General features: G+C 37.0%; 1 protein-coding gene across 9 annotated transcripts in view; it reads left to right on the top strand.

Annotated features, from left to right (window-relative positions):
* The window catches only part of MAP4K3 (mitogen-activated protein kinase kinase kinase kinase 3), an 84,008-nt gene extending 59,858 nt beyond the window's left edge, over positions 1-24,150 (top strand). For 3 of the 9 annotated variants that reach the window (XM_067463229.1, XM_067463226.1, XM_060754503.2), the window contains 19 exons: positions 1,213-1,251; positions 1,524-1,580; positions 2,971-3,069; positions 5,086-5,128; positions 5,758-5,914; positions 6,156-6,268; positions 7,838-7,879; positions 10,759-10,843; positions 11,006-11,085; positions 12,281-12,341; positions 12,433-12,550; positions 13,267-13,325; positions 14,133-14,236; positions 15,902-16,073; positions 18,403-18,471; positions 18,566-18,658; positions 19,282-19,352; positions 20,989-21,044; positions 22,056-24,150. In XM_067463229.1, coding sequence (XP_067319330.1) covers positions 1,213-1,251; positions 1,524-1,580; positions 2,971-3,069; positions 5,086-5,128; positions 5,758-5,914; positions 6,156-6,268; positions 7,838-7,879; positions 10,759-10,843; positions 11,006-11,085; positions 12,281-12,341; positions 12,433-12,550; positions 13,267-13,325; positions 14,133-14,236; positions 15,902-16,073; positions 18,403-18,471; positions 18,566-18,658; positions 19,282-19,352; positions 20,989-21,044; positions 22,056-22,143 — 1,606 coding nt within the window. In that variant the 3' untranslated portion in view covers positions 22,144-24,150. The remainder of the gene's footprint in view (positions 1-1,212; positions 1,252-1,523; positions 1,581-2,970; positions 3,070-5,085; positions 5,129-5,757; positions 5,915-6,155; positions 6,269-7,837; positions 7,880-10,758; positions 10,844-11,005; positions 11,086-12,280; positions 12,342-12,432; positions 12,551-13,266; positions 13,326-14,132; positions 14,237-15,901; positions 16,074-18,402; positions 18,472-18,565; positions 18,659-19,281; positions 19,353-20,988; positions 21,045-22,055) is intronic. The other 6 variants (XM_067463235.1, XM_067463228.1, XM_067463242.1 and 3 more) reach the window with 4 other exon arrangements.

Genomic DNA, 24,150 nt, shown 5'->3' with positions numbered 1-24,150 from the left:
CATCTATATAATGAAACTATTTGAAGTTTGGACCAATTATTATTTTACTAATGTTTTGAGGCAGGTGTCTAGCTAATGTACTTGTCACGGAGATTTTTGGTGCTGACAGGTTGCTTTACCATGTGTATCTGTATTCTGAATATGTGCCTAAGCATTTGTGTGCTTATGAGGGTTGGCTTCAGTGTTGTAGCATTAATTAGCTTTCAAACAACTAGCCATGTTAGTCTCTTGCAAAAGAAAAGGGGACAGGAAAAAAGAAATGTGGCAGCACCTTTAAGACCAGCTGGTTTTTATTTTTTTCATGTGTTTTTATCACTATAAATCCATGTCTTTGGATGTCATACTTGAATGGTATTAAGGCTGTGAATATAAAAATACAGTGATTTCTTCATCCACAAGGTTCCTGGAATCAAACACCAGCATGTATTAAAGACCCACTTTATTTAATTTATTCCATCTAAAGAAGTGACTTTATATCCACAAAACCACACACACAAAATAAAACCAATTAGTTTTAAAAGCGCGGCCGCATTTCCCCCCCTCCCTTTTCCTTTTCCTTTTATTATATTAATTAAATACCTGCTGTTGCATCTTGGAACTCTCAATGAGGACGTTGCAATTCATCATGAATCATTTATTAAAAATGTGCTTTCATGCTACAATGAGAAATTTAAACGGGTGGCAGACCGGCAATCTCTCCTCTCCATCCAATGTCAGTGACTGTTACCATATTTAAGCTCATTAATTACAACTGTTATTTTTCCTGGAAACACAAGACCACCAGTTTGAGCAACACTAATTTAAAGTATATTGTTTAAAATTAATATAAATATGCTAAAAGAAGATATTAGTCAGGGTTTGATCATTCTCATCTTCTCCAGTCCTTTTTCTCGTGGTTTTGCATTATTTTACATAGATTTTCCCCCGTTCTGTTTCACTTGTAGCTTTATTTAGAATAAGCTACATCTGTCCTAATGTATTTTGAAAAGATGGCCAATTGCAATAATTAGGACGCTGATTGTATTGCTGACTTCAGTTAAATAGTGCTGTGTAGCCAGTTGAAAATTACTTGCTTTGTTTAATCTATTTCCACAAATAGTTGGTGTGGCTTATTTCATGGTGTACATTTGTCAAATCATATACAAATATGTCTAATTTTATGTGCTTCTGCTAAATGTGTCCAGTCCTTGAATTTTACTTCTATTTTTAAAGGAGCCTTCTCAAATCAGTTGAAGAAGAGCTGCATCAGCGGTAATTCTTAACTTTCCTTTTCTCTTGATTGCAAAATCCTTTTTCTTCTACTTCAGTATAAATGTTCCTTGTATCTCTTTCTGTCTAATGCTACTTGTTTGACCATACTCTTGTCAAGCATTTACAGAAAAACCCTTTGCTTGTTTGTCCTACAACTGTCGCTTACTTTCTGAAAACATAACCTTTTCAGGATTGCAGAGAACAGACTTTATATAACCAGAGACAAGTTGACAGTTTACATTCCCGTCTGATCACAGCTTTTAATTCCTTAGGGGACATGTGGCACACCTTGAAGATGAGGAAGAGGTGGACAGTGATGATTCCAAACAGTGAGTTCATTTATTAATATATTTGGAGAGAGAGAGAGAGAGAGTGTGTATGCATGTAGTTCAGTGTAAATATAATGCTTAGCCACTTTTGTTCAAATTATATTCTGCTGTGAATCTAATATTTGAACCAGGAGTGGACAGCTCATGGCGTTCTGGATGTTGATGGACTGCAGCTGCCATTAGTCATAGACAGTATTGAGGAGCAGTGGGAGTTGCAGTCCAGTTACATCTAAGAGGCCATAGTTTTCCTATTCCTGATTTAGATTTAAGAGGCATATAAGGTCATCCTGCCAAGCAGAAATAATTCCAGTTATTATCAACTCCAGATATGATTATGTTGTAGAAGAAGTAAAGTCTCACCCTAGCTAAAGTACAGTACAGACTAAGAGGCTGTGTACTGTCTTCCCAAGTGTCAAATTTCTTAGTCAAGTTTACCCAGACTGGCACTACAAAAAGCAGAATCCAGTTTTGAGCAACACATGCCATAGAGCTGTCGTTCTCAACCTGTGGGTCCCCAGATGTTTTGGCCTTCAACTCCCAGAAATCCTAACAGCTGGTAAACTGCCTGGGATTTCTGGGAGTTGTAGACCAAAACACCTGGGGACCCACAGGTTGAGAACCACTGCCTTAGAGCAATGGTGCTCAACATGTGGGTCCCCAGGTGTTTTGGCCTACAACTCCCAGAAATCCCAGACAGTTTACCAGCTATTAGGATTTCTTGGAGTTGAAGGTCAAAACATCTAGGTACCCACAGATTGAGAACCTCTGCCTTAGAGGTACATTGCACAAAAGTGTTCCATATTTGGTACTGCTCTGCTCCCACAGCTATCTGATATATTGACCTCCCTAGAGCTTGAACAAAAGCTTTCTACCATCTTCTTCTAGGAATTCAGGCATTGACATGGCTCAAGCGGGCAGCTGTTTCCTTTCAGTGGTACTACCTCAAGCAAAATCTGTAGAGTTAACATAATTGTCTGTAACTTGCATTTCTTCTGTGAGGTAGCATGTTTCAGATTGTTTCCTTTTTAGAATTCACACACTGAGTATGAAAGGCCTCACAGGTATTATAACATCTCCTTTAAAGGACTGGAGCAGCTCTAAAGACTCAGATGTTGTGTTTCTACTTTCAGAGTGAGTGAAACACACTCTGAATTGACATAGCAATTCTGCCTCTGTTTGATCAGTAGCCAAAATATTTACAGTTTACTCTAAAGGTTGGCCAAAGTGTGTGGCCTTGTAGCTGCATTCCAGTACTCCTACACTTAATTCAGTTGGATTTATTCTCAGGTAAGTGTACTGGAATGCAGCCTTAATTCATCTTTGTTGCCTTCAGTTGTGTAATCATCTATGTTTGGAAAAGACCATACATAAACGTGCTATTGTTTAACAGGACAGTTCTGGAGTTTGGAAAAATACTATCACGGGAACAAAGAGTGATTCCACGGCAGTACGTAGGGAATCAAGTCAATATCATAAACCCAAACTCTGGGTAAATAAAGTGTTTTAAATGCAGAGGTTATTTTTTGCTGGTTCCTCATTTTTTCAAGGCTGGACTTTTGAGCAGGCTTTTCTTCCAGAGTAATGAGCCTATTTGAAAACAAATATATCTATCTGAATATTGGCAAATGGTTTTACTACAAATTTTAATTGACTGTGATCACGCTTCCATATCAAACTGATTAGAGAAAAACTAAACTTCAACAGTTGGACAAAGTGTGTGGCCTTTTTGAAAAGCCTGTCTAATTTTCAGCACATTTTACCGTTTAAATTCCATTGATTTTAGTAGGAACTATATATTTCTTTTTAAGTGGTACTCCAGCCTTTTAAACCACACTACCTAATTTTTCAAAATCTATAATCTATTGTCTACCTTAGAGATCACTTCTGCATTTTCCCACAATCATTCTCTGTTAAATCAACTGCTTGACATAATGGCCCTGCCTCCCAAATGATTGGTGTGTGTAATCATGTTTTGATGAGTTTTTTACAATAGGTGCTGGATTTCAAATCTTAAAAATATGATGGGAAAGTACTTATTGGAAATTTCAATATATATCTTAAACGTTTAAATCTGGGTTGGGCAACCTGCTTATTAGTGCAGGAATATAAAAAGGATATATGCATTTCTGTGTTGCATTATATTAATACTTAGCACATGAGAGTCGATTTTGAGCTGAGGCAGGGGAGATGTCTGATCTGTTAATGGTAATAAATTATTCAGAGGAGATGTATTATCTGAAAGCCTCACTTACAAATGTGCAAAATTTGACCTTGGAAAAACATCTTGATATTTGAATTTTAAAATTATATGAAAAATAAGGAATTTGGTTTCTGAATTTTGATATTTTTTGTTGCTTCCTCTGATATGCCTGCATTTATGATAAGAATTATTCCCACATACATGTAAGAAGTTAAGTGAATGGATGGAAAGCACACATATTAAAACTTTAAAAACAATACCTGGGATACAGAAGGCTTTCATGGCTGTAATCACTGGGTTGCTGTGAGTTTTCTGGGCTATATGGTCATGTTCCAGAAGCATTCTCTCCTGACGTTTTGCCCACATGTATGGCAGACCCTGGTGACACAGTGGGTTAAAGCGCTGAGTTTGTTGACCGAAAGGTCGCAGGTTCGATTCCAGGGAACGGTGTGAGCTTCTGCTGTCAACCTAGCAGTTCGAAAACATGCAAATGTGAGTAGATCAGTGGGAAGGTAATGGCGCCCCATGCAGTCATACCAGCCACATGACCTTGGAGGTGTCTATGGACAACGCCAGCTCTTCGGCTTAGAAATGGAGATGAGCACCACACCCCAGAGTCAGACATGACTGGACTTAATGTCAGGGGAAAACCTTTACCTTTACTATGGCAGACATCCTCAGGGGGTTGTGAGGTATATTGGAAACTAGACAGTGGAGGTTTTTCTATATCTGTTGAAGGTACAGAGTGGGAGAAAGAATTCTTGTCTGTTGGAGGCAAGAGTGAATGTTGCAATTAATTACCTTGATTAGCATTACAAAGCCTTGTAGCTTCATGACCTGGCTGATTCCTGCCTGGAGGAATCCTTTGTTGGGAGGTGTTAGCTGATCCTGATTGTTTCATGTCTGGAATTCCCCTGTTTTCAGAGTGTTGTTCTTTATTTAGTGTCCTGATTTTACAGTTTTTTAACACTCTCCCACCCTAGACCTTCCACAGATATATAAACCTCCCTTGCTTAGTTTCCAATATACCTCACAACCTCTGAGGATGCCTGCCATAGATGTGGGTGAAATGTCAGAAAGAATGCTTCTGGAACATCACCATACAGCCTGGAAAACACGTGACAACCCAATACCTGGGAGGCTCACAATTCTTATCAGGAACCCCTGGGCCATGTTTGAGTGATCCACAGTTTTCATGTTGCCCACCCCAGTTTGAGCAGTACATTAACAAATTTAAATATCTCGGTTTTTATATTTATTGAATATGTATGTATCATTGATAATCTATTTAATTCCTTCTTGCAGTTCAACTATGAAAGCAAAAGTGCCACCTCCTTTGCCGCCAAAGGTAAGAAGCACTCTCACAACCTGCATGCAACTTAGTTCAGACATATTGATCTTGGTAGTTTGGCCAGGACTGGGCTGTGAGTTCCCCATTTTCTGTTTTTTAAGCTTAAACTGAGTTTTCAACTAGCAATAGCTTGTTCATTTTGGATGAAAGAGCAGAATACAGTTCATTTAAACTGAAAATGCATGCTTCTGAATTTTTCATCTCCACACTAGTGTTACATTTCAGTGCTTCTCTTTAAAAGTCCTTTTCTAAGCAGTTCCCTCAGTGCACTTTTTTTGTTTGTTTGAGAATGCAGAACTACTTTACTGAATTGCAGTCATTAGCTATCAGTTTTGAACATTAAGTTCCTATTTTCACAGTACTCGGCTAATAAGCAGTTGACACATCTAGACTTTGGGAACCTATAATCTAATTTATGCTTTGCTGTTTTTTCCGTTGTGTAGGCATTTGCTGAGCTGTTCGTCATCAGTCAGAAAGTTTTACTGCATTCACTTCCAGTGAAAAAAATTGCATTCCTCTGTGCCATTTTTATTAATTTGTATGGAAATTTGCAGATGCAGGAATCATGGTACAGGTGCTAAAAATATATGCCTTGATACCTTTGAATAATAATTTATATCTTTCAGCCTAAATCCATCTGCATGCCACAAGAAGTTAATTCTTCTGAGGATGATAACCAAGGAACCATAAAAAGATGTCCTGTTTCAGAAAGCCCTGCAAGATCCAACACTCAAGTCCCACCTAGACCACCACCTCCTCGGTTACCTTCACAGAAATCTTTAGGTAATGCATCATTCTGAGAACTATTTATAAATTAAATGAATTGTAATTAGTTGAGTCTAATAGAGTGTACTGAAAAGAGTGGTAGAACTGAGGGTCAGCTACCAAGAATAATGTTTTATGCTTTTACTACCAGAATTTGACATTAAATGGGTGTCTTCTAATGATCTCAAGATATCTTATTGGTAAATGTGGAAGGTGATTGTTAATGTTTTTTAAATTGCCTTTAACATTTTTTGTAAAGGTAATGGATTGAATTCTGTACAAATAAATGGTGACAGAGAGGGATCTCCCCATCAAGAGCCAAATGAGAATAGACACACTAATGCGTCTAGGAAAGAAAAGAAGGAAGTACCGGTAGGTCCATTCCTGCTACATTTTTATTGCCCTTTTACATTGTGTATAGAGAAACACATAATTGGTTTCTCTACATTAGTAGTTCTCCACTGGGAATTTGGGACTAAAACTCCCAAATTCCCCAGCCCTCTTGGCCAGTTCGCAGGAAATATGGGAGCTGGAGTCCAAAACACCTGGAGACCCAAAGGTTGAGAACCATTGCTCTACATTTTCCTAATGTGCTTGCTTGTGCTTTTGCTGTATTGTCATTGGGTGCATCCCGGTTTGAATCTTCCAGGTTTGGTTTGATTTAAATCAAACAGATTTTTAACATTATTTGAATTTCTTTTTCTGGTGGACTTTTTGATTTTATTCTCAATTTAAATCACTTATACAAGTATTCTATTCAATCTACATGGTGATAGGTTTCAGTTGTATTTTTGGTTAATTTATTTGGTAAGTTTACAGCCAGGTTGTTTGTATATTGTTTCATGTATTTTGTTTTGATGTAGTTTGTTTATATGTTCTTTGTAGGCATTGGATGTTCGCCATATGTGTTGGAAAACTGCCCTGAGTCCTTCAGGGAGATAGGGCGGTCTCCAAATAAATTATTATTATTATTATTATTATTATTATTATTATTATTTGAAACACAAAAAGATTAGTACACAGTAGACAAGGTCACTCTTCTAGCTGTTTTTATTGGATCACACATCGGACACTTCCCAAGTGTCTAGAACTGTGTGATGCATGGCAAATAATGCGTGCAGATCCCAGTAGGATGGACTTTTGTAGCTGACAGATGGTAATTTTGTCAGCGCCGATTGTGTTTAAGTGCAGGCCACTGCACCCAGTGTGCCGATCACCACTGGGACCACCTTTACTGTCTTGTGCCAGAGTCTTTGCAGTTCGATCTTTAAATCCTCGTATCGTGTTATTTCTCTTCAATCCTGCTGTCGCCTAGGATTGCAACATCGACGATCCATACTTGGTTTTTTAACACAGTCGTGAGATCAGGAGTATTGTGCTCCAAAACTCTTGTCAGTCTGAATTCAGAAGTCCCAGAGTATTATTATTATTATTATTATTATTACTATACCTTCAAGCTAGACTTTTTTTTCAGGAGGAAACAAGGATAGCCAGGTAAGGAGGATGTCCTGTTGTAGCTAATGCATGTCAATGCAAGCAGTCATCTGGGACTTCTTCAGTAACCTACAGAGGTCATATAGGTTAACATCATTGTGGTACATGGGCTGCACTGAAAGCAATCGTCTTCACATAACTGTCCCATTCACTTGTTAGCCACTTCATGAATCTGCAGTAGGAAATGCAGGAATGCAATGGGGTCTGTGATGTGGGAACAGTATTTTGAAGACTGGAAAAAATTAGAAATGTGCTTGGGAAAGAGTCTCCTTATTGGAAACTTCTGAACACTTGGGAAGCCCCTCTCTTGAGTGCCCCCCCTTTTTTTTTCAGGTCTTCCAGTATGCTTTCTATCCCTACATGTTTGCACTATATTCTTTTCTGTAGTTTTAATTGTTGTACAGAAATAATTTCACAAAGTCACATTTCAACTTTTTTCTTCCCCAGAAGCCTATTAGTAATGGTCTTCCTCCTACACCAAAAGTACATGTAAGTATTAAGTCTAGAAGATGATCTATTCATGTTAACTAAAATGTGGTCTGAGAGTGTTGTTGTTTAAGGGTAAATATTGATGTTTGGTTTAAGAATATAAAGGCTGTCAAAATTAATACAGCATTGGCCTGTTTCTAACTCACAACAAATCTAGGCAAAAAAGAACAGCCACCCACCTCCCAATGTTGTTGCACAACTAAGCTACATAGCCAGTGGTAAAGAGTTCTGGAAGATTCAATTCAGCAACTTATGGGGGAACATAAGTGGGCCATCTCTGTTTCAGCTGCTCTATATAAACTAGGATGGCATTAATACCTCGTCCACAAATCGTATAAAAAAATCTGATACTTCTTGGATCTTCCATATTCTTAACTATTTGCTTTAGTATTCTGTAGGCCACAGTTGACAACTGTGGGTGGCTCGGGGCCTGCACTAGTCCCACAGAAGGCCTCGAAGGGCTACATTCTCACTGTACCTGCAAAAGAAAAAGGTTATTTGCCTCCAAATACCCTACAGGGGACATGGCATTTTCATCGTATTTTTGTGTCTTGCTGAGCATCTAGAAGACATTTTGGGTGATTTTGATTTTTTTTTCAAATGTTTATTTTGATCCCAAGCAAGCTCCAGGCAAGCTCCATGGAAATACTCCACACCAGGTTATTTTGGTATATTTGTTTTCTGTTTGTGAAAATAAATTGATCCACTGGGAGGCATAAAAACAACCCAGGTGGTCACATGTGACCCATGGGCTATGCTTTGCACATCCTTGTTATATACCAAGACCTGTAAGTGCCAATAATATGATCATCTCAAGGGATGGGAGTGTTTTAGCACCCTCATTTATCTAAAATTATAATATTAATTTACCAGTCTTGGCCTGCAATTCTGTTCTATCTGTCATAGAACTGCAGTGGTTTTTAAAAATCATTTTAATTCATTTGGCAGCTGTGATGATAATCTTTATGTTTCTTGAACTTCAAAACAAGTTTTATTATTATGCATAGTTATAAATAACAGTTATAAATAACAGGTATATGCTGTTAGTTTTCAAAAAACAAGAATTCAGAAACATTAACCTGTCATGTTTATTCTAATGCTATATAGTTATGACAAAATTAAACTGGCTTATATGAAAAATAACGTAATCCCATTTGATAATTTCTTAATTAAATACACTGTAGTATATTTTTTAATGATAGAATCCTTTTTTAAAATGAAACCAAGTCTCTAGTTTGAAGATCCCAGATGGTTTCGCATACTTTGATGAGCAGTAATGTTGTAAAGCAGTCTGGAGAATGCAACAACTGTCAAATGGAGTTTTGGCTTTCATTTCTTTAGGGAAAATTTGGCCTATTTTCTTCTGCATAGCTTATAATATTAGATGTAAAGCTTTGTGATTTTGAGATAGACTTTTACTCTGAAAGCATAGTATTTTCTTCAACATACCTTTCTTGATAATCCCTCATGTGAAAGTCTTGAAAAATTCAGAATCCTAAATTGGATGCTGTTAGGAGCAAAATAAAATGATACAGAGAAATTGTGTTCTGTATATGATTACAATAGATATAAGAAATTGAACAAACATTGCAACAAACTAAAGAGTCAGATAATTAGTATTTTACTCGGAAAATGAAAATGTATAAATAAATTGGGTGACATTTCTGGTGAGAAGAGATGTAGTAAAAGCAGACAACGCATATAAAGCAAAGTCTGACCGTACGGTATCATATCATATCAATAAAACCTCAGAGAAAACCCATCAATGTACCCTTAACTCAAGTTTATGATCCTACTAAAGAGGCAAAAGAAAAGAAATTGAAAGATTCTGTACTGGATTGTAGAAAGAAATAGATCAGATCTCAGAAAAGGACTTCTGGTTAACCATAGGCAATTGGCATATAAAAATGAGCCTAACTACTGAGCTCAAAGCACTCACTCATATTGCTAACTGACTGAGCCTAACTCAGAATCTCTATCTCTGGTCCTTTTTAACTCTCATATCATCTCTGCCTTTCACTGCTATTCCTCAGACACACACGTCTCTCACTGTCTGAATAATAATAATAATAATTATTATTATTATTATTATTATTATTCACATTATTTATATTCTGCCCTTCTCCCTTAGAGGACTCAGAGCGGATTGCAGCATTTACATGCCTTTACAATCATTTACTGTGAGACACACAAACATAAACAAAGGCAGAGGCTTCTCTGGCTTCTTAGGTGGTGCTCATATCTGGCTTTGGAAATGTACCTTTCTCCATTTTCAAGCTGAGGAGCCTGCCTTTTCACATCCTGGTTGTGTGGCTAGCGAGATTGCTTGGAGTGTCTCTTGCAGTTCAGCAGCACAAGGGTTTAACCCATTGCACCATCATGGCTCCATATAATAAACACCAGCCTTTTAAAATCCCCTCAAACATTCAGCCAGTCGACAGTCACTCCCAGCTGTCACCTTCCACTGACAGATCACTTACTTTATTACATAAATTAGACATACAGCAGTACCTTACAGTAATTACCATTCTTAAATCCAACTTCTTTTAGTATCAGTCCAGAATATCACAATTGAACCTGGTGTTTTGAAGGAGAGAGTGCTTTGAACCAAAAAAGTTGGTTCCCACATATAGACTGTACAGTTGTATAGGCAAATGAGAAAAGGATAGCCAGTAAAAAAGGAGGGAAGAAGAAAAAAAGCAATACAATCAATTGAATGTAGCCAAGACAATGAGAATTTTTTGCAATATTGAAATAATTTATATGCTTAGCAATTTGTGTTTGTTTTTCATAATTTCACATGAATTGAAGTGCAGCTGTAGGTAAGATGAATCCTCTAAACAAATGTTACAAATAATATATGGTTTTGTTTTTCACAGATGGGTGCCTGTTTTTCAAAGGTTTTCAATGGATGCCCCTTAAAAATTCATTGTGCAACTTCATGGATTAATCCTGACACACGAGGTAATAATCTCATGTCTATTTCTGACATTTTCCTAATAGTATTCCTGAACTGGGAAAAAGGCAGGGTGACGATGATAAAAATTGCAACAATAGCAACCTTATATCTGATGCTTTCACCTGATAAAGTCATTTTAATAAATGAGTATGTTCATTTCTTTGTAGACCAGTACTTAATATTTGGTGCTGAGGAAGGCATTTATACCTTGAACCTTAATGAGCTCCATGAAACATCAATGGAACAGGTTTGTGTTCATGTTCTGTTTATCCTATTTCGACGTATGCCCTGGTGTCGTTCATTATATTTTGTTTTTCTTTTAAAGTAATGGCTTTACCTAAGTCTATCTTAACCCTTCCCTCTTGAAGTTGAAAATATCTAAATTCAGATTTCACCTGTTTTTGAGAAGGTACTGAAAAAAGTTTACACTTTGAACCCTGATGATTAAAAACTCTCCCAGATATGTAAATAATATACTCATATATTCATATTGACATATAGAGGAAATATAAACATGGGTGAATGGATCCTAGGAGCTCAAGATTGAGTGTAAGTTAGAACGAGTTGGCAACTACATGGAGCAGGAGTGAGTTTTCATCAGTGCGTTTTACTCACATACTAAAACCCCCACACCCCTAAGAATTATTTTAAATTTCTGGGTAGTTTTTCACCCAGCTCTCCAGTGCGTCAAAACCCATTGAGGAATGCTGTTTTGCTCACCTAGGCACCGCCAGACCATGAAAAAAAATACACAAATGTAAAAAGAACCCAAAATAGAAACAAGAAGTGATCAATGTCACTTTTGTATTTAATTTCAGCAGATTTCAGGCTGATTTCATGATTTTGTTTGATTATTTATTTATTTATTTATTGCATTTATATACAGCTTTTCTCACCCCTGGGGGGACTCAAAGCAGTTCACAACATAGTCAATGGCAAAATTCAATGCCTCACATGTATAAAAACATCACATATCAAATCAACAGCATATGATAATAGATTAAAACCATTAAAACTATAAAACTGAACAACAATCACAGACACAACGTAAAACATTTTGATCTTGCATCAATCCTGAGCTTTGGTGGGGTTTTCAAGGGATTTGGAGACAAAGAGAGAAAGATCTCTTTGTTTTGTTGTAGTTTTTGGCCATTTGGGAGATTGGATTTTTTTCAAAAAACAGACTTCTTTTTAAAAAATTAAGGTATCTTGCAGCTGTGGAGGGCTTTTGGATCTCACACACCTTGCAAGTAGCACCTACCCACCTTTGACCTAAACAATAGTACCAACTATCCCTCCAATTTAGTTATGTTTGTTTTTAACACTATTCTAGGAATCTTGTATTGAAGAGTAGATTATGGATTTAGTAAGTTGTTCATTCAATATGTTCTCTCCTTCAAAAAATAAGTCTCAAAATTTGGATTCTTTTAATCTTTTATCAGCTCTTTCCCCGACGATGTACGTGGCTGTACGTAATGAACAACTGCTTACTATCAATATCTGGTGAGACTTAGAAACCTTTTTTTTTTAAATCATTTGGCATGCAAATGCCTGTGCTCTGTGGTTCAGTTTTAATTTCTACATTTATTTACAGGTAAAGCTTCTCAACTTTATTCCCATAATTTGCCGGGATTGTTTGATTACGCTCGACAAATGCAGAAATTACCAGTTGCTATACCAGCACACAAGCTTCCTGACAGAATACTTCCGAGGTAAATAATATGCATTTTTTTAGACTTCAGTTGAATTTTGGTTAGGAATCCAGCAATTAGATTCCATTTTTAATGTGGATATCTGTATGTGTTTTTTTTTGTTGTTGTGTCAGGAGCGACTTGAGAAACTACAAGTCGTTTCTGGTGTGTGCAGCCATATATGTGTGTGTGCAGCCATATATGTATTTGAAAGACTATTTTTAAGATCATAGTTAGATGGAAAGATGGACTTCGACCCATATCTCATTAACTAGTTGCACCTTCCTGGATTTGGAGCAGAAAGCCACTTGATTAAATTTTAAGATACTATGAAGAAAACAGGAAAGATGTAAATGCTTATACAGATTGATAAAGTGGGAATAGAGGAGTTGGGCTTTTCCTCCTCCATATTTAACTATGAAAGCTGCTAGATATTACAGAAAGGAGGGGAAATTATAACAAGGTGGAGATGTGGAATTTTCTGCTTTCACTCAGATTGGGGTGGGTGCCCTGTATGTTGCATTGGTTTGCCATTTTGATGCTATATTTTTGGAAGACATGTTCAATCTACACACACACAACCTATATGCCATGGGCTAACTTCGACCCATATCTCATTAACTAGTTGGACCTTCCTGGATTTGGAGCAGAAAGCCACTTGATTAAATTTGAAGATGCATCATTTTGAAAAGCAAAATTATGAGCTCAATTTATTTTTGGTGTGTTTTTTATTGTAGGAAGTTTGCTGTTTCTACAAAAATTCCAGACACTAAATGGTGCCAGAAGTGTTGCGTGGGTAAGTAAAATGTCATCCAAATATGCACTCATCCTTCTAATCCTCTGTCATTTGTTATCATATGTCTTTGCTAACGAAATGGTGGGGTTGGAATTTTACACAGGATAATTCTGGAGACCCAATTTTTATATTTTTTCTCAAATAACCTTATAGGGGATCATACTGAGTAGGAATAGCAGTCTTAACATATGTAAAATAGAAAGGGAGAGTCAAGAGGATAAATCCTTCTTTATTTTTTTCCTTAGATTCAATATCTTCTAATATTTTTATTGTGTGCCTTCAAGTTGTTTCTGACTTACAGTGATCTAGAGCAGGCACAGGCCTGCTGTAAGTACTTTGGACTTTCAAGTCCCACCATTGCTAACAGCCTCAGACTCCTTCCTTTTCCCCCTCAGCTGCTTAAGCCTGATCTAGAAACAAACCGATCACATGGTTCTCTTGGCAAAATTTGTTCAGAGGGGTCTTTGCATTCCTCTGAAATTGAGAGAGTGTGACTTGCCCAAGGTCACCCAAAGGGTTTCCATGGCTGAGCAGAAATTCAAATCCTGGTTTCCTTCTCAAGTCACTGCAACACACTCTGTAATATCCAAATGGTGACTCTGAAAAAGGGGAAAAAATAACTTACAAAATAATCCATTCTTCATAAGTAATCATGACAAATAAAAATCTTAAAAAAAACAGGTTTCATTATTCCTCTATTATCAAGAGAGAGTCATATGAATGCAGCACGGCATTCTTTTGGACCAGGCCACGCACATGCCTTACATGTGTTTATTTCAATGTATTTCAAACACTTCTCTTTTATAGTGAGGAATCCTTACACAGGACACAAATATCTGTGTGGAGCACTACAGTCCAGCATTGTTCTGTTAGAGTGGGTTGAACCAATGCAGAAATTCATGTTAATCAAGGTGAGCTTCCTAGCATAACTTTCCCTAGCCTAAATATTATTGAAGTAATCAAAAGTCTTTTTTCAGATTTCAGTAGTTGTCATTCTGAATTATTTCCATATTTCTGTTCTTCTGTGATTTCTATACATTTTTCAGCTATATTACTTTTCTCCCCCATCCTCCCCCACCCCCGGTCCTTCAAAATAGCCTGTCCTTCATAATGCCTGCTGGAACCAATGAGTTAGGTACATCTTATTAAAAACCAATTTTTGGAGTATGTTCTCATTCAAAAAAAGCTGTCGAAGTAATTTCATCGTAAGAAAATTGGAAAAAAGTCTAGCCCATTGATAGGAGGTTGGAGAAGTACTGCATGTTGATGTTTTGAATTGGGGCAGGAGGTTATTTGATTAAGATAGTACAATTACATCAGTTTGTTTCTGGCATGTAGAAGTCAGGGTTCACTGGAAGCACACCTTGTGTTCCTAGTATCCTAGCAGCAAGAGATGAAAGGATTCTTTCTTGTGGGAAGGCTTTGGATTCAAGGCCCCTCTGGTCCCCTGACAACCTTTCACCAATAGAGATAAATTATACCAAATTTGCATAGTGAGTTCCCCTTCATTAGAGAAAATGACTGTGTTAAAAATGAATTGAGCCCTCCTACCTTTTTCCCTGGCAGTCACCAATTGGTAGTGCTTTGGAAGTGGTGGATTAAGTATCACCTCTCCTAATGACTCCTGCAAGTTCAAACAACTAGAATTATTCAGAGATCATGGATTTTTTTTTCAGGATCAGCAGCTAGTAAATCAACCTCATTTTGACAGTTTAGAGACATGTCACCCAATGACCTATCACAACTGATTGAAGTTTTCTGGTGTAGAGTGTTTTTAGATGTTGTTTTTATACTAGTGGCAAAATCTGCATGCACACCGCTTTCCAACGTTTACCTATTTCCTCTTTCACGAAAGAGGCCTGAAGTTACAATGAAAGGAGAAATCTGTTAGATCATATTGTGACATTGTTGAAATAATAGCAATAAATATAATTGGGTTGTTGTGAGTTTTCTGGGTTGTATAATGTTCCAGAAGCATTCTTTCCTGACATTTCTCCCACATCTATGGTAGACATCCTGAGAGGTTGTGAGACCTGTTGGAAATTAGGCAAGTAAGGTTTATATATCTGTGGAATGTCCAGGATGGGAGAAAGAACTCTCGTCTGTTTGAGGCAAGTGTGAATGTTGCAATTAATCACTTTGATTAGCATTGCAAATTAAGGTGATTAATACCAATATTCACACTTCCCTCCCACAGACAAGAGTTCTTTCTCCCACCCTGGACATTCCACAGATATATAAACATCCCTTGCTTAGTTTCCAATATACCTCACAACCTCGGAGGATACCTGCATAGATGTGAGTGAAACATCAGGAGAAAATACTTCTGGAACATCACCATACAGCCCGAAAAACTCAGACCAACCCAGTGATTCCAGACATGAAAACCTCTGACAACACATTAAACCTAATTGTTAGTCTTAACTAAAGTTTATACATTGAATCAATTGAGACATACGTACTAATTTAACTAGTCCCATTCTTTCATGCTCTAGTTGTAACTAATAATTGGATTTAGCTCATAATGTTTAACAGTATTTTACAAACATTAATTAATAATATTTTTCTTAATTTAGCATATAGATTTTCCTGTACCTTGTCCACTGAGATTATTTGAAATGCTGGTAGTACCGGAACAGGAATTCCCTTTAGTTTGTGTTGGTGTGAGTAAAGGAAGAGACTTCAATCAGGTGGTGAAGTTTGAGACTGTCAACCCAAATTCTACCTCTTCATGGTTCACTGAAACAGGTTTGTGAATTCCTTTGGTCACTTTTCCTTATACAGTTAGTTGTCTTAGAGCATGATCAACACCCATAATTACAGATACAATGATTTCTTAGTAAATTCCATTTACTGAAAAAGTACTCGAATACAAACCAACCCATATTTTGCCTGCCTAATGTAATGAGCTGCTCACCAAATAATTCCAGACCTGGTTGTAAGAAATTAATTTTATAGTTACAGGCCAGATTATTTGGTTGCCAACTTTGCAGCCCAATCATATACTTCAAAAGGATAGACTGTAATGGATTACTGTCTATAGAATATAAGATAAATCGTAAGAACTAATTCGGGCAATTAAGTCAATAATAGTGTGAGCCTTCTTTCTTTAATACATTGTTTCAAAAATGGTTTCAATTTTAGGCTGTGTATACTGCAAGATATTCAGTGGAATGTACGGTAAATAAAAATTTTAAAAGTAGAAACTAGTAGGACACTAGGTGACAGGCAACGAAAAGACCTTGTCATGTAGTTGATATATAGATAAAGATAATGATTTTGATTGGATAACCAATTAGCTGTGTGGCCACAGTAAAATAAGGTTAAATAAAAAGGTTAAAACTCAAATCATAGTGCTTTCAGTGGCCCGCAGTGTGTGAGGGAAAGGCAACCATGTTACATTCAAGTTGTGCTATTCGTAATGGAGTAATACACAGATAACTGACCTGATATGCTGCTAAATGTGTTGATACAGTTATTCTAAAATTGAGATATATGTCCTATTTGGGATTGCCCTGAAACTGTTATTCCTCACTCCTTTCTCGTTTAAGACTGAGGGATTGAGTGTACTTGTGACTTGTCAGCTAATTTGAATTTTGCCTGATTTCTACGACCATCACAACTTGGGTACGCATGTGGCTGGAGGATTGATTGCTTACACTTGACAGGGACACTCAGTTCCTCAGTCTTGAGAAATAGGAGTGAGGATTCCCATCAGAATAGAATTGATATGGAGCAAAAATAAGAAATAGGGCTAAAAACATGATAGTATTGCTATGCCCCAGCACATCTTAGACTGGAACAAAAAATGCAATGGTATTCTGATACACAGATGATGATGGTAATACTAATAATAATAACTTTTGATTATTTTTTTGTCGTGTCAGGAGCGACTTGAGAAACTGCAAGTCGCTTCTGGTGTGAGAAAATTGGCCATCTGCAAAGATGTTGCCCAGGGGACATCCGGATGATTTGATGTTTTATCATCCTTGTGAGAGGCTTCTCTCATGTCCCCGCATGAGGAGCTGGAGCTGATAGAGGGAGCTCATCCACCTCTCCCCAGATTCGAACCTGGGACCTGTCAGTCTTCAGTCCTGCCGGCACAGGGGTTTAACCCACTGCGCCACCGGGGGCTACGTATCCTCTGATAAACTGGTAATAAGAATATAACAATACTACATATATTAAATCCCTCTTATTGAAGTCCTTGTCTGAATTATTATTATTATTATTATTATTATTATTATTACTACTACTACTACTACTACTACTACTATATTTATTTATACCCCCGCTTTATCTCCCCGAAGGGGACTCAAAGCGGCTTAACATAAAAGCATCAGCATAACCATTTAAAATATACAATTATATGAACATTAAAACAAGATTAAATATAAACAGCATTAAAAATGCCCAGTTAAAAACCATTAAAACAAATTCAGAGTTAAAAACCATTGCACCTCCTGAATTGATCTTAAACACTTTAATCTTTAAAAGCCTGCCTGAATAAAAAAGTTTTAGCCTGCCGCCAGAAGGACAGCAGAAGGGGGGCATTCTGGCTTTCCTGGGAAGAAGGGAGTTTTAAAGTCGAGGGGCACCACTGAGAAGGAAGGTCCGCTCTCTTCTTCCCACCAACCGAGCTTGAGATGGAGGTGGGACTGAGAGAAGGGCCTCTCCTGAAGCTCTTAGGGCCAGGTTCATACAAGGGGATGTGGCTAGCCAAATAGCCTAGACCTGAACCTTGACCATGTCATGAAAACAAATACAAATAAACAAAAATCTTCTATTTTCTGTTCAAATGTAAAAATTTGTGTTCATACTGATAGTACCAAAGGCTGTACCAGCATCGTATATACATAGCATTTATATTCTGCCCTGAGTCCCCTTTTGGGGTGAGAAGGGTGGAATATAAATGCTTTAAATACATAAATAATAAAATAGTTTCTGATAAAGAATAAGGTCCAATAAGATTCTTAAGGAAATAGAATTCATATTCAAATTAATACTTGAATTACAGCATCTACGTAGAATTAAGATATATACATGAATTCCAATTGATTTTGTTCTTTTATTGTAGATACTACACAGACAAATGTTGTGCACGTAACACAGTTGGAGAGAGATACCATTTTAGTCTGCCTGGATTGTAAGTGCCCTGTGGGACCTGGATATACATTTTCAAATAAGGGGCATGATATAAGAAAGATCACTATAAAACATATATGGTGTTTGTTTTTCAGGCTGTATAAAGATAGTAAATTTGCAAGGTAGATTGAAATCTAGTCGAAAACTGTCTTCAGAACTCACATTTGATTTCCAGATTGAATCAATAGGTAAGTAAAATTGACTGCCACACTTTCCAGATTGAATCAGTTTAGAAGCATCTAGCTAGTCCTCTAAGGTCTTTCATTGTAGGCCATTCATTTTATGTATTTCTGACAACAAAGCTAGCTCGGACAAATCATAAATCCGTTATTCCAAAAATAAGTTAAATGTACATCACTTTTCAAATAAAGGATAATGTGTACAGTAACACAGTATACAGAAATGATGCCTTTTGTATTTAAGTTTTATGTGCATTTTCTGCTGATTTAAAATCTCTGGGTTTATAAAATAAATTAGTTAATTGTGTATCTCAGTTGCTATATTAACTTGTTAGTGTTTTAAACATAAATTTTCTCCTTGTTGAGGACATCTATTAATCACAAGAAGTAGATGCTTCTCTTTTCACTTCACTTTTCAGTCAGAACCCCAGTGTCCTATTACTTACAAACTCCAATTATCTAAATGAGACCTTTTCTTTCCAGATGGGGTTAGCCATGGTTACAGATTGTAACCTCATGTTTTACTTGAGTGTGTATTCAGACGTGTGTCAAATAAATATAGTGTATGTACCAGTAGGTGTGTGGGTGTCTAATGGCTGTAGAAGGTTAATCAATGTTATCTCTTTTGCCAGTTTGTTTACAAGACAGTGTTTTGGCTTTCTGGAAGCATGGAATGCAGGGCAGAAGTTTTCGGTCAAACGAGGTAAATCTTCCATGGTGGAATAAAACTTGACTTGTCTTGAAAAATAAGCTCCAATATAAAATTGTTTTTCTTAATACCCATAATATTTCACCCTTGAGAAGATTTTGCAGGATACAAAATCAGTTTTAAAATAGTGAAACTAGAAATACTCCACATCAAACTTCAGCTCATCAGAGAAGTCACAGAGTAACCTCACACAGTCTTTCAGTTTTAGACCTAATTCCAGTTGCTGATCCCTTCTAGAACAGTCTCATCAAATCAAAAAGGGACTGGGTTGCTGTGAGTTTTCTGGGCTGTATGGCCATATTCCAGAAGCATTCTCTCTGAGGTTTTGCCCACATCTATGATTGTTTAATGTCAGGAATTCCCCTGTTGTGAGAGTGTTCCTCTTTATTGACTGATCTGATTTTATAACAATCCAGGCCAGCTTACACCTCCCAACAAAGGATTCCCCCAGGCAGGAATTAGCCAGTCTTTGAAGCTGAAAAGCCACTCGATGCTAATCAAGATGGCCTATTACAACATTCACACTTGCCTCAAACAGAGTTATTTCTCCCATGCTGGACATTCCACAAATATATAAACCTCACTTACCTAGTTTCCAGCAGACCTCACAACATCTGAGGATGCATGCTATAGATGTGGGTGAAACGTCAGGAGAGAATGCGTCTGGAACATGGCCATACAGCCCAGAAAACTCACAGCAGCCCAGTGATTTTGGCCATGAAAGCCTTCAACAACAGAAAAAAGGACTGTTTAACACCACAAAATTTTAGTACTACTTTGCAGTTCTGCTATGGCAACATCCTGTGGAATCCTTGGGTTTGTAGTTTGGTGAGGCACAAGAGCTCTCTGGCTGGGAATTCTAAATATTCCTTCCTAAACTGCATGTCCCAAAACTTCACAAGATTATGGCATTAAAGTGTAATGTAGTGCTGTAAATATATATTGTGAAAGAACCAAGAACTTTGGAAGTATTAGGTGTGTGTCTTCAAGTAAATTAACATGGCTGGGTGGGGATTTGAACCCATCTTGAGAGTCTTAGTCTGAGCTCTAACCACTATACAAAACTATTTCCTTTAGCCATCAAACCTCTGGAAGGACCATTGATTTAATGGGCATCACTCTAGTTGAGATTAACGATTGGACTTAAATCTTTGAATTCACATCTAAAAATGCAATGACGTTTAGGGAGACATGCAACATATGTGTGCTATAAAAACTACTAAAGGATAATTAAAATGTGTTCAGCTTGTTGTACTTGCAGAGAGAGCTTTCTTGGAAATATAGGTGGGGTTTGTTTCCAAAAGAGACTCATTGCCTCATCACACTAGAGAAAAAATCCACTTAAAATCCGGTTTCTGCCTCCTGCAGAATTCCAGGGGTTTGTAGTTTAGGGAGGAGCCTTTAACAGCCTCACTAAACTGCAAACCTCAGAATTCTGCAGAAGGCAGAAACCGGATTTTAAAATAGATTTCTTTTCTCTAGTGTGATAAAGTTGTCAATCCTTAGGGGGAAAAAATGATATTGGTGGCAGCACATTGTTGGCTAGGAGTAGATTATTATGTGCAGATAAAAACTATTTTTTAGCAAGAGAGTAACATTTTTCGCAATTTTTATTTGACTCGTCATACAGATCACACAGGAAATTTCAGACAATACAAGAATTTTCAGACTCCTTGGATCTGACAGGTAAGGTCACCCTCAGTCATTGTGTATGGGACCTTGAGTGGAACTGTTCTTCAGGAAGGAAGGAATAGTGTTGGATTCAGTTAACCAGTAGACTCAGGACCATGGATAGTAGTTAGCTTATTAGAGCAGCAGTTCCCAAACTTTTTCGGTCATGGAACCCTCCAGAAGACTCCCCCCCCCCCCCCATGGAACCCTAACTTTGTCACTAATTATTGAGAACCCAAAAAGTTTTTCCTTCTTTCATTTAATCCAGTATTTCTCAAACTGTCCTCCTCCAGGTGTTTTGGACTTCAGCTCCCAGAAATCCCAGCCAGTTTACCAGCTGTTAGGAATTGTGGGAGCTGAAGTCCAAAACATCTGGAGGAGCAGAGTTTGATAAACTTTGATATACTCCTCATGCCTGGGTGTTTTGTATTATGTACATAGTAGGTTTGGAAACAACATTTTGGTACAAGAAAATATAATCATAAACCTTTATTTTGGAAAGAAACATTTAGATACAACCACAAACATTTGCATATTTTTATACAGGAAAATATTGGACTCATCCCTAATGTGTGGAATGAAATCGTTTCATTTTTGTATTGAAAATAGCTTTGAAAATGGGCTTTATGTCCAAAGCTGAATATGTAAATCCAGGCAACATCCAACTTACTCCTAAATTTGTTTTTGGTATAAACAAAAGCTTAAAAGTCTGACTTGCATCAATAAATGGACATGAAGGAGAGCATTGCTCGGATAGCTTTTCCGGCTACTGACAGCGATATAATTATCAGTCCTGCCTAATAATCATTCAGTGGCACATATTCAAATTTCATTTTTAAAGTGGACTTCTTATGCAAAGTTATGATTTGGATAAACAAGTATAGCCAACAGTATTTAAAAGGAGAGACATTTTCTGGGGTACCAAATTGCCCTACAACCTGAAGGTTCTTTATCATAAACACACCCTGTTAGCTTGTTATATTTGCCATTATGTTTATATTTTGCTTATATCCACCTTGCTCACAGGGTTGTGGTACTGGAGAGTCGGCCCACAGATAACCCTACCGCCAACAGCAACTTGTACATCTTAGCAGGCCATGAAAACAGTTACTGAGAAGCAATCTGCATGGCAATTTAATTCTGACAAGAGAACACTACTGCTTCGACACTTATGGATGGCTGAAATTGCACAAAAGCAGCAGTACCCCAACTTCAGTTAGTTTGTAATTTATTGTGGCGTGTGAGCGAATGAGTGCAAGAATGTTTGCCTGAATGTTATGGACACATTTAGCGCATTTATATCACATAAGTGCTTGGTTCACTATTATGTAATCTTTGTACATATATGCAGTATTTCTTCGTTGAAATGGAGGCATCTCTTGATTTTATGTAGATAGTGGTCGAATGTCTTATTTGTACAGATGTGTAAAGATAGCTAAGGACAAGGAATTGCTTTTTGGGGTACTATTTTAAGGACACTTTTTTTAAAAAAAAAAGAATGGATACTAGCGCTAAACAGTGCATTCAGATAACACTATTGTATTTTATTATGTAATTTACTAATACAAATAAATCTTACCTTTTAGACATTGTAACCAAGGCTGTTAATCCTGTTACAATCTTGTTTTAAATTTGATGCAAGTACACTGGTGTTTGGTTGCACAAAGTATTAATATGTGATGTATTTAGTCACAAAAGTAAGCTGTGACTTTGTAGATATGATTTGGGTGTTTTAGTTTATTTGGATAGTTTTCTTTGTGAAACTAGCCAGTCGAACACCTGTATTTTTATATTTAAGGAAAATTCTCTAATTATTTTCTGCGCTTGGGGGAATAAAGTAAATATTTTGAATGGGGGGGATCGCAAATAGTGGTACCTTGGCATAATTATAATGTATACAATGTTAAAATAAGGATTATTTTGATTTGTTTTTGTTCTTCAGTGCCACCCATATCATGCAAAAATTAAAAAACATTCCACATTGTGGAAGTGGTTGCTATATTTTGGCGCTAGATCCAGGCATTTGCACCGAAAAGGCCACTGCACATAAATAGTACTCTTTGCAGTACTTCACAGATATTCATTCGCACTCGAATTATGATAAAGATATGCATGTTTCTCTCATTTAAGAGGTAGGTGTCCTACTTGGCAGGACAGGAGTAGCATCCCTAGCTAGTTACCAGTAGTTTCACCCATTTTGTTCTGCATAGCTGCTCTGTTAATCGTCATAGGATAACTATGCACCCTGAGATTCCATAGTGGTTTTCACATGCAGATAGCAGAATGATCCATCTGCTCTTATTTTTCTTTAAGTAGTGGGGTCTTCATTGAATAGTGGTTTTCAAGCTATATTCCAGGAAGCTCTGGAGTTCCTCACAGAGCATTCAGCTTCTCAGCAATAGTGGAAAGGGTTCCTAAAAGAAAGCATTCTTTCCCCTACTTTTTCCCTTGTCTCAAGCAGTTATTGTGGAGCAGGGAGTGTAGCATGAGATCTCACTTGATTCCTGTGGGGTGAGATTAAGACCCAAACATACATAACCCAATAACCTGTGTGAATGGTGTATTCCCTGTACCAAAAATCCCATGCAATATGCCGGGGTTTATTCAGGAAACACATTAATTTCTCTTAAGGCCAGAAGCTTAAAACCTACTGCCATATGGGAATACACCCACAGAACAACTGTTCTTCGTATGAAAATGAGTTGTCGGTTACCGCAGCAATGAATTAATTGTCTTAATTTGGCCTTTTTTCTTTTAAAAAATATTTGGCCTTACTACTGTTTTTCACATTTTCCTTTTAATGTCTTAACACCCGGCCAAAATGATTTAGTTACTACCTCACACAAACAATTTAAATGATTTATTACACATCACAGGAATTTTTAATTTTGAGCGAAAAGATTTTTGATTGTTTTCCAATGCAGTAATATGTATATGCCAAGTTTTAGCTGGGAAATGCACATATTGGCTTTTTTTGTATATGTTCTTTATACTGTGATATAAACTAAGAATAACTACATTAAAAGTGATTTATGGTCTGTATCGATGTTGTTGGTAATGCTTTTGGATATTTCCTAATGTATATAATGTAAAATAAACTTTTTTTAACATGTTTGTTGTA

This window comes from Anolis sagrei, chromosome 1 (genome assembly GCF_037176765.1).
Source record: "Anolis sagrei isolate rAnoSag1 chromosome 1, rAnoSag1.mat, whole genome shotgun sequence".
Taxonomy (NCBI): domain Eukaryota; kingdom Metazoa; phylum Chordata; class Lepidosauria; order Squamata; family Dactyloidae; genus Anolis; species Anolis sagrei.
This window is presented reverse-complemented; position numbering and strand designations above follow the sequence as displayed.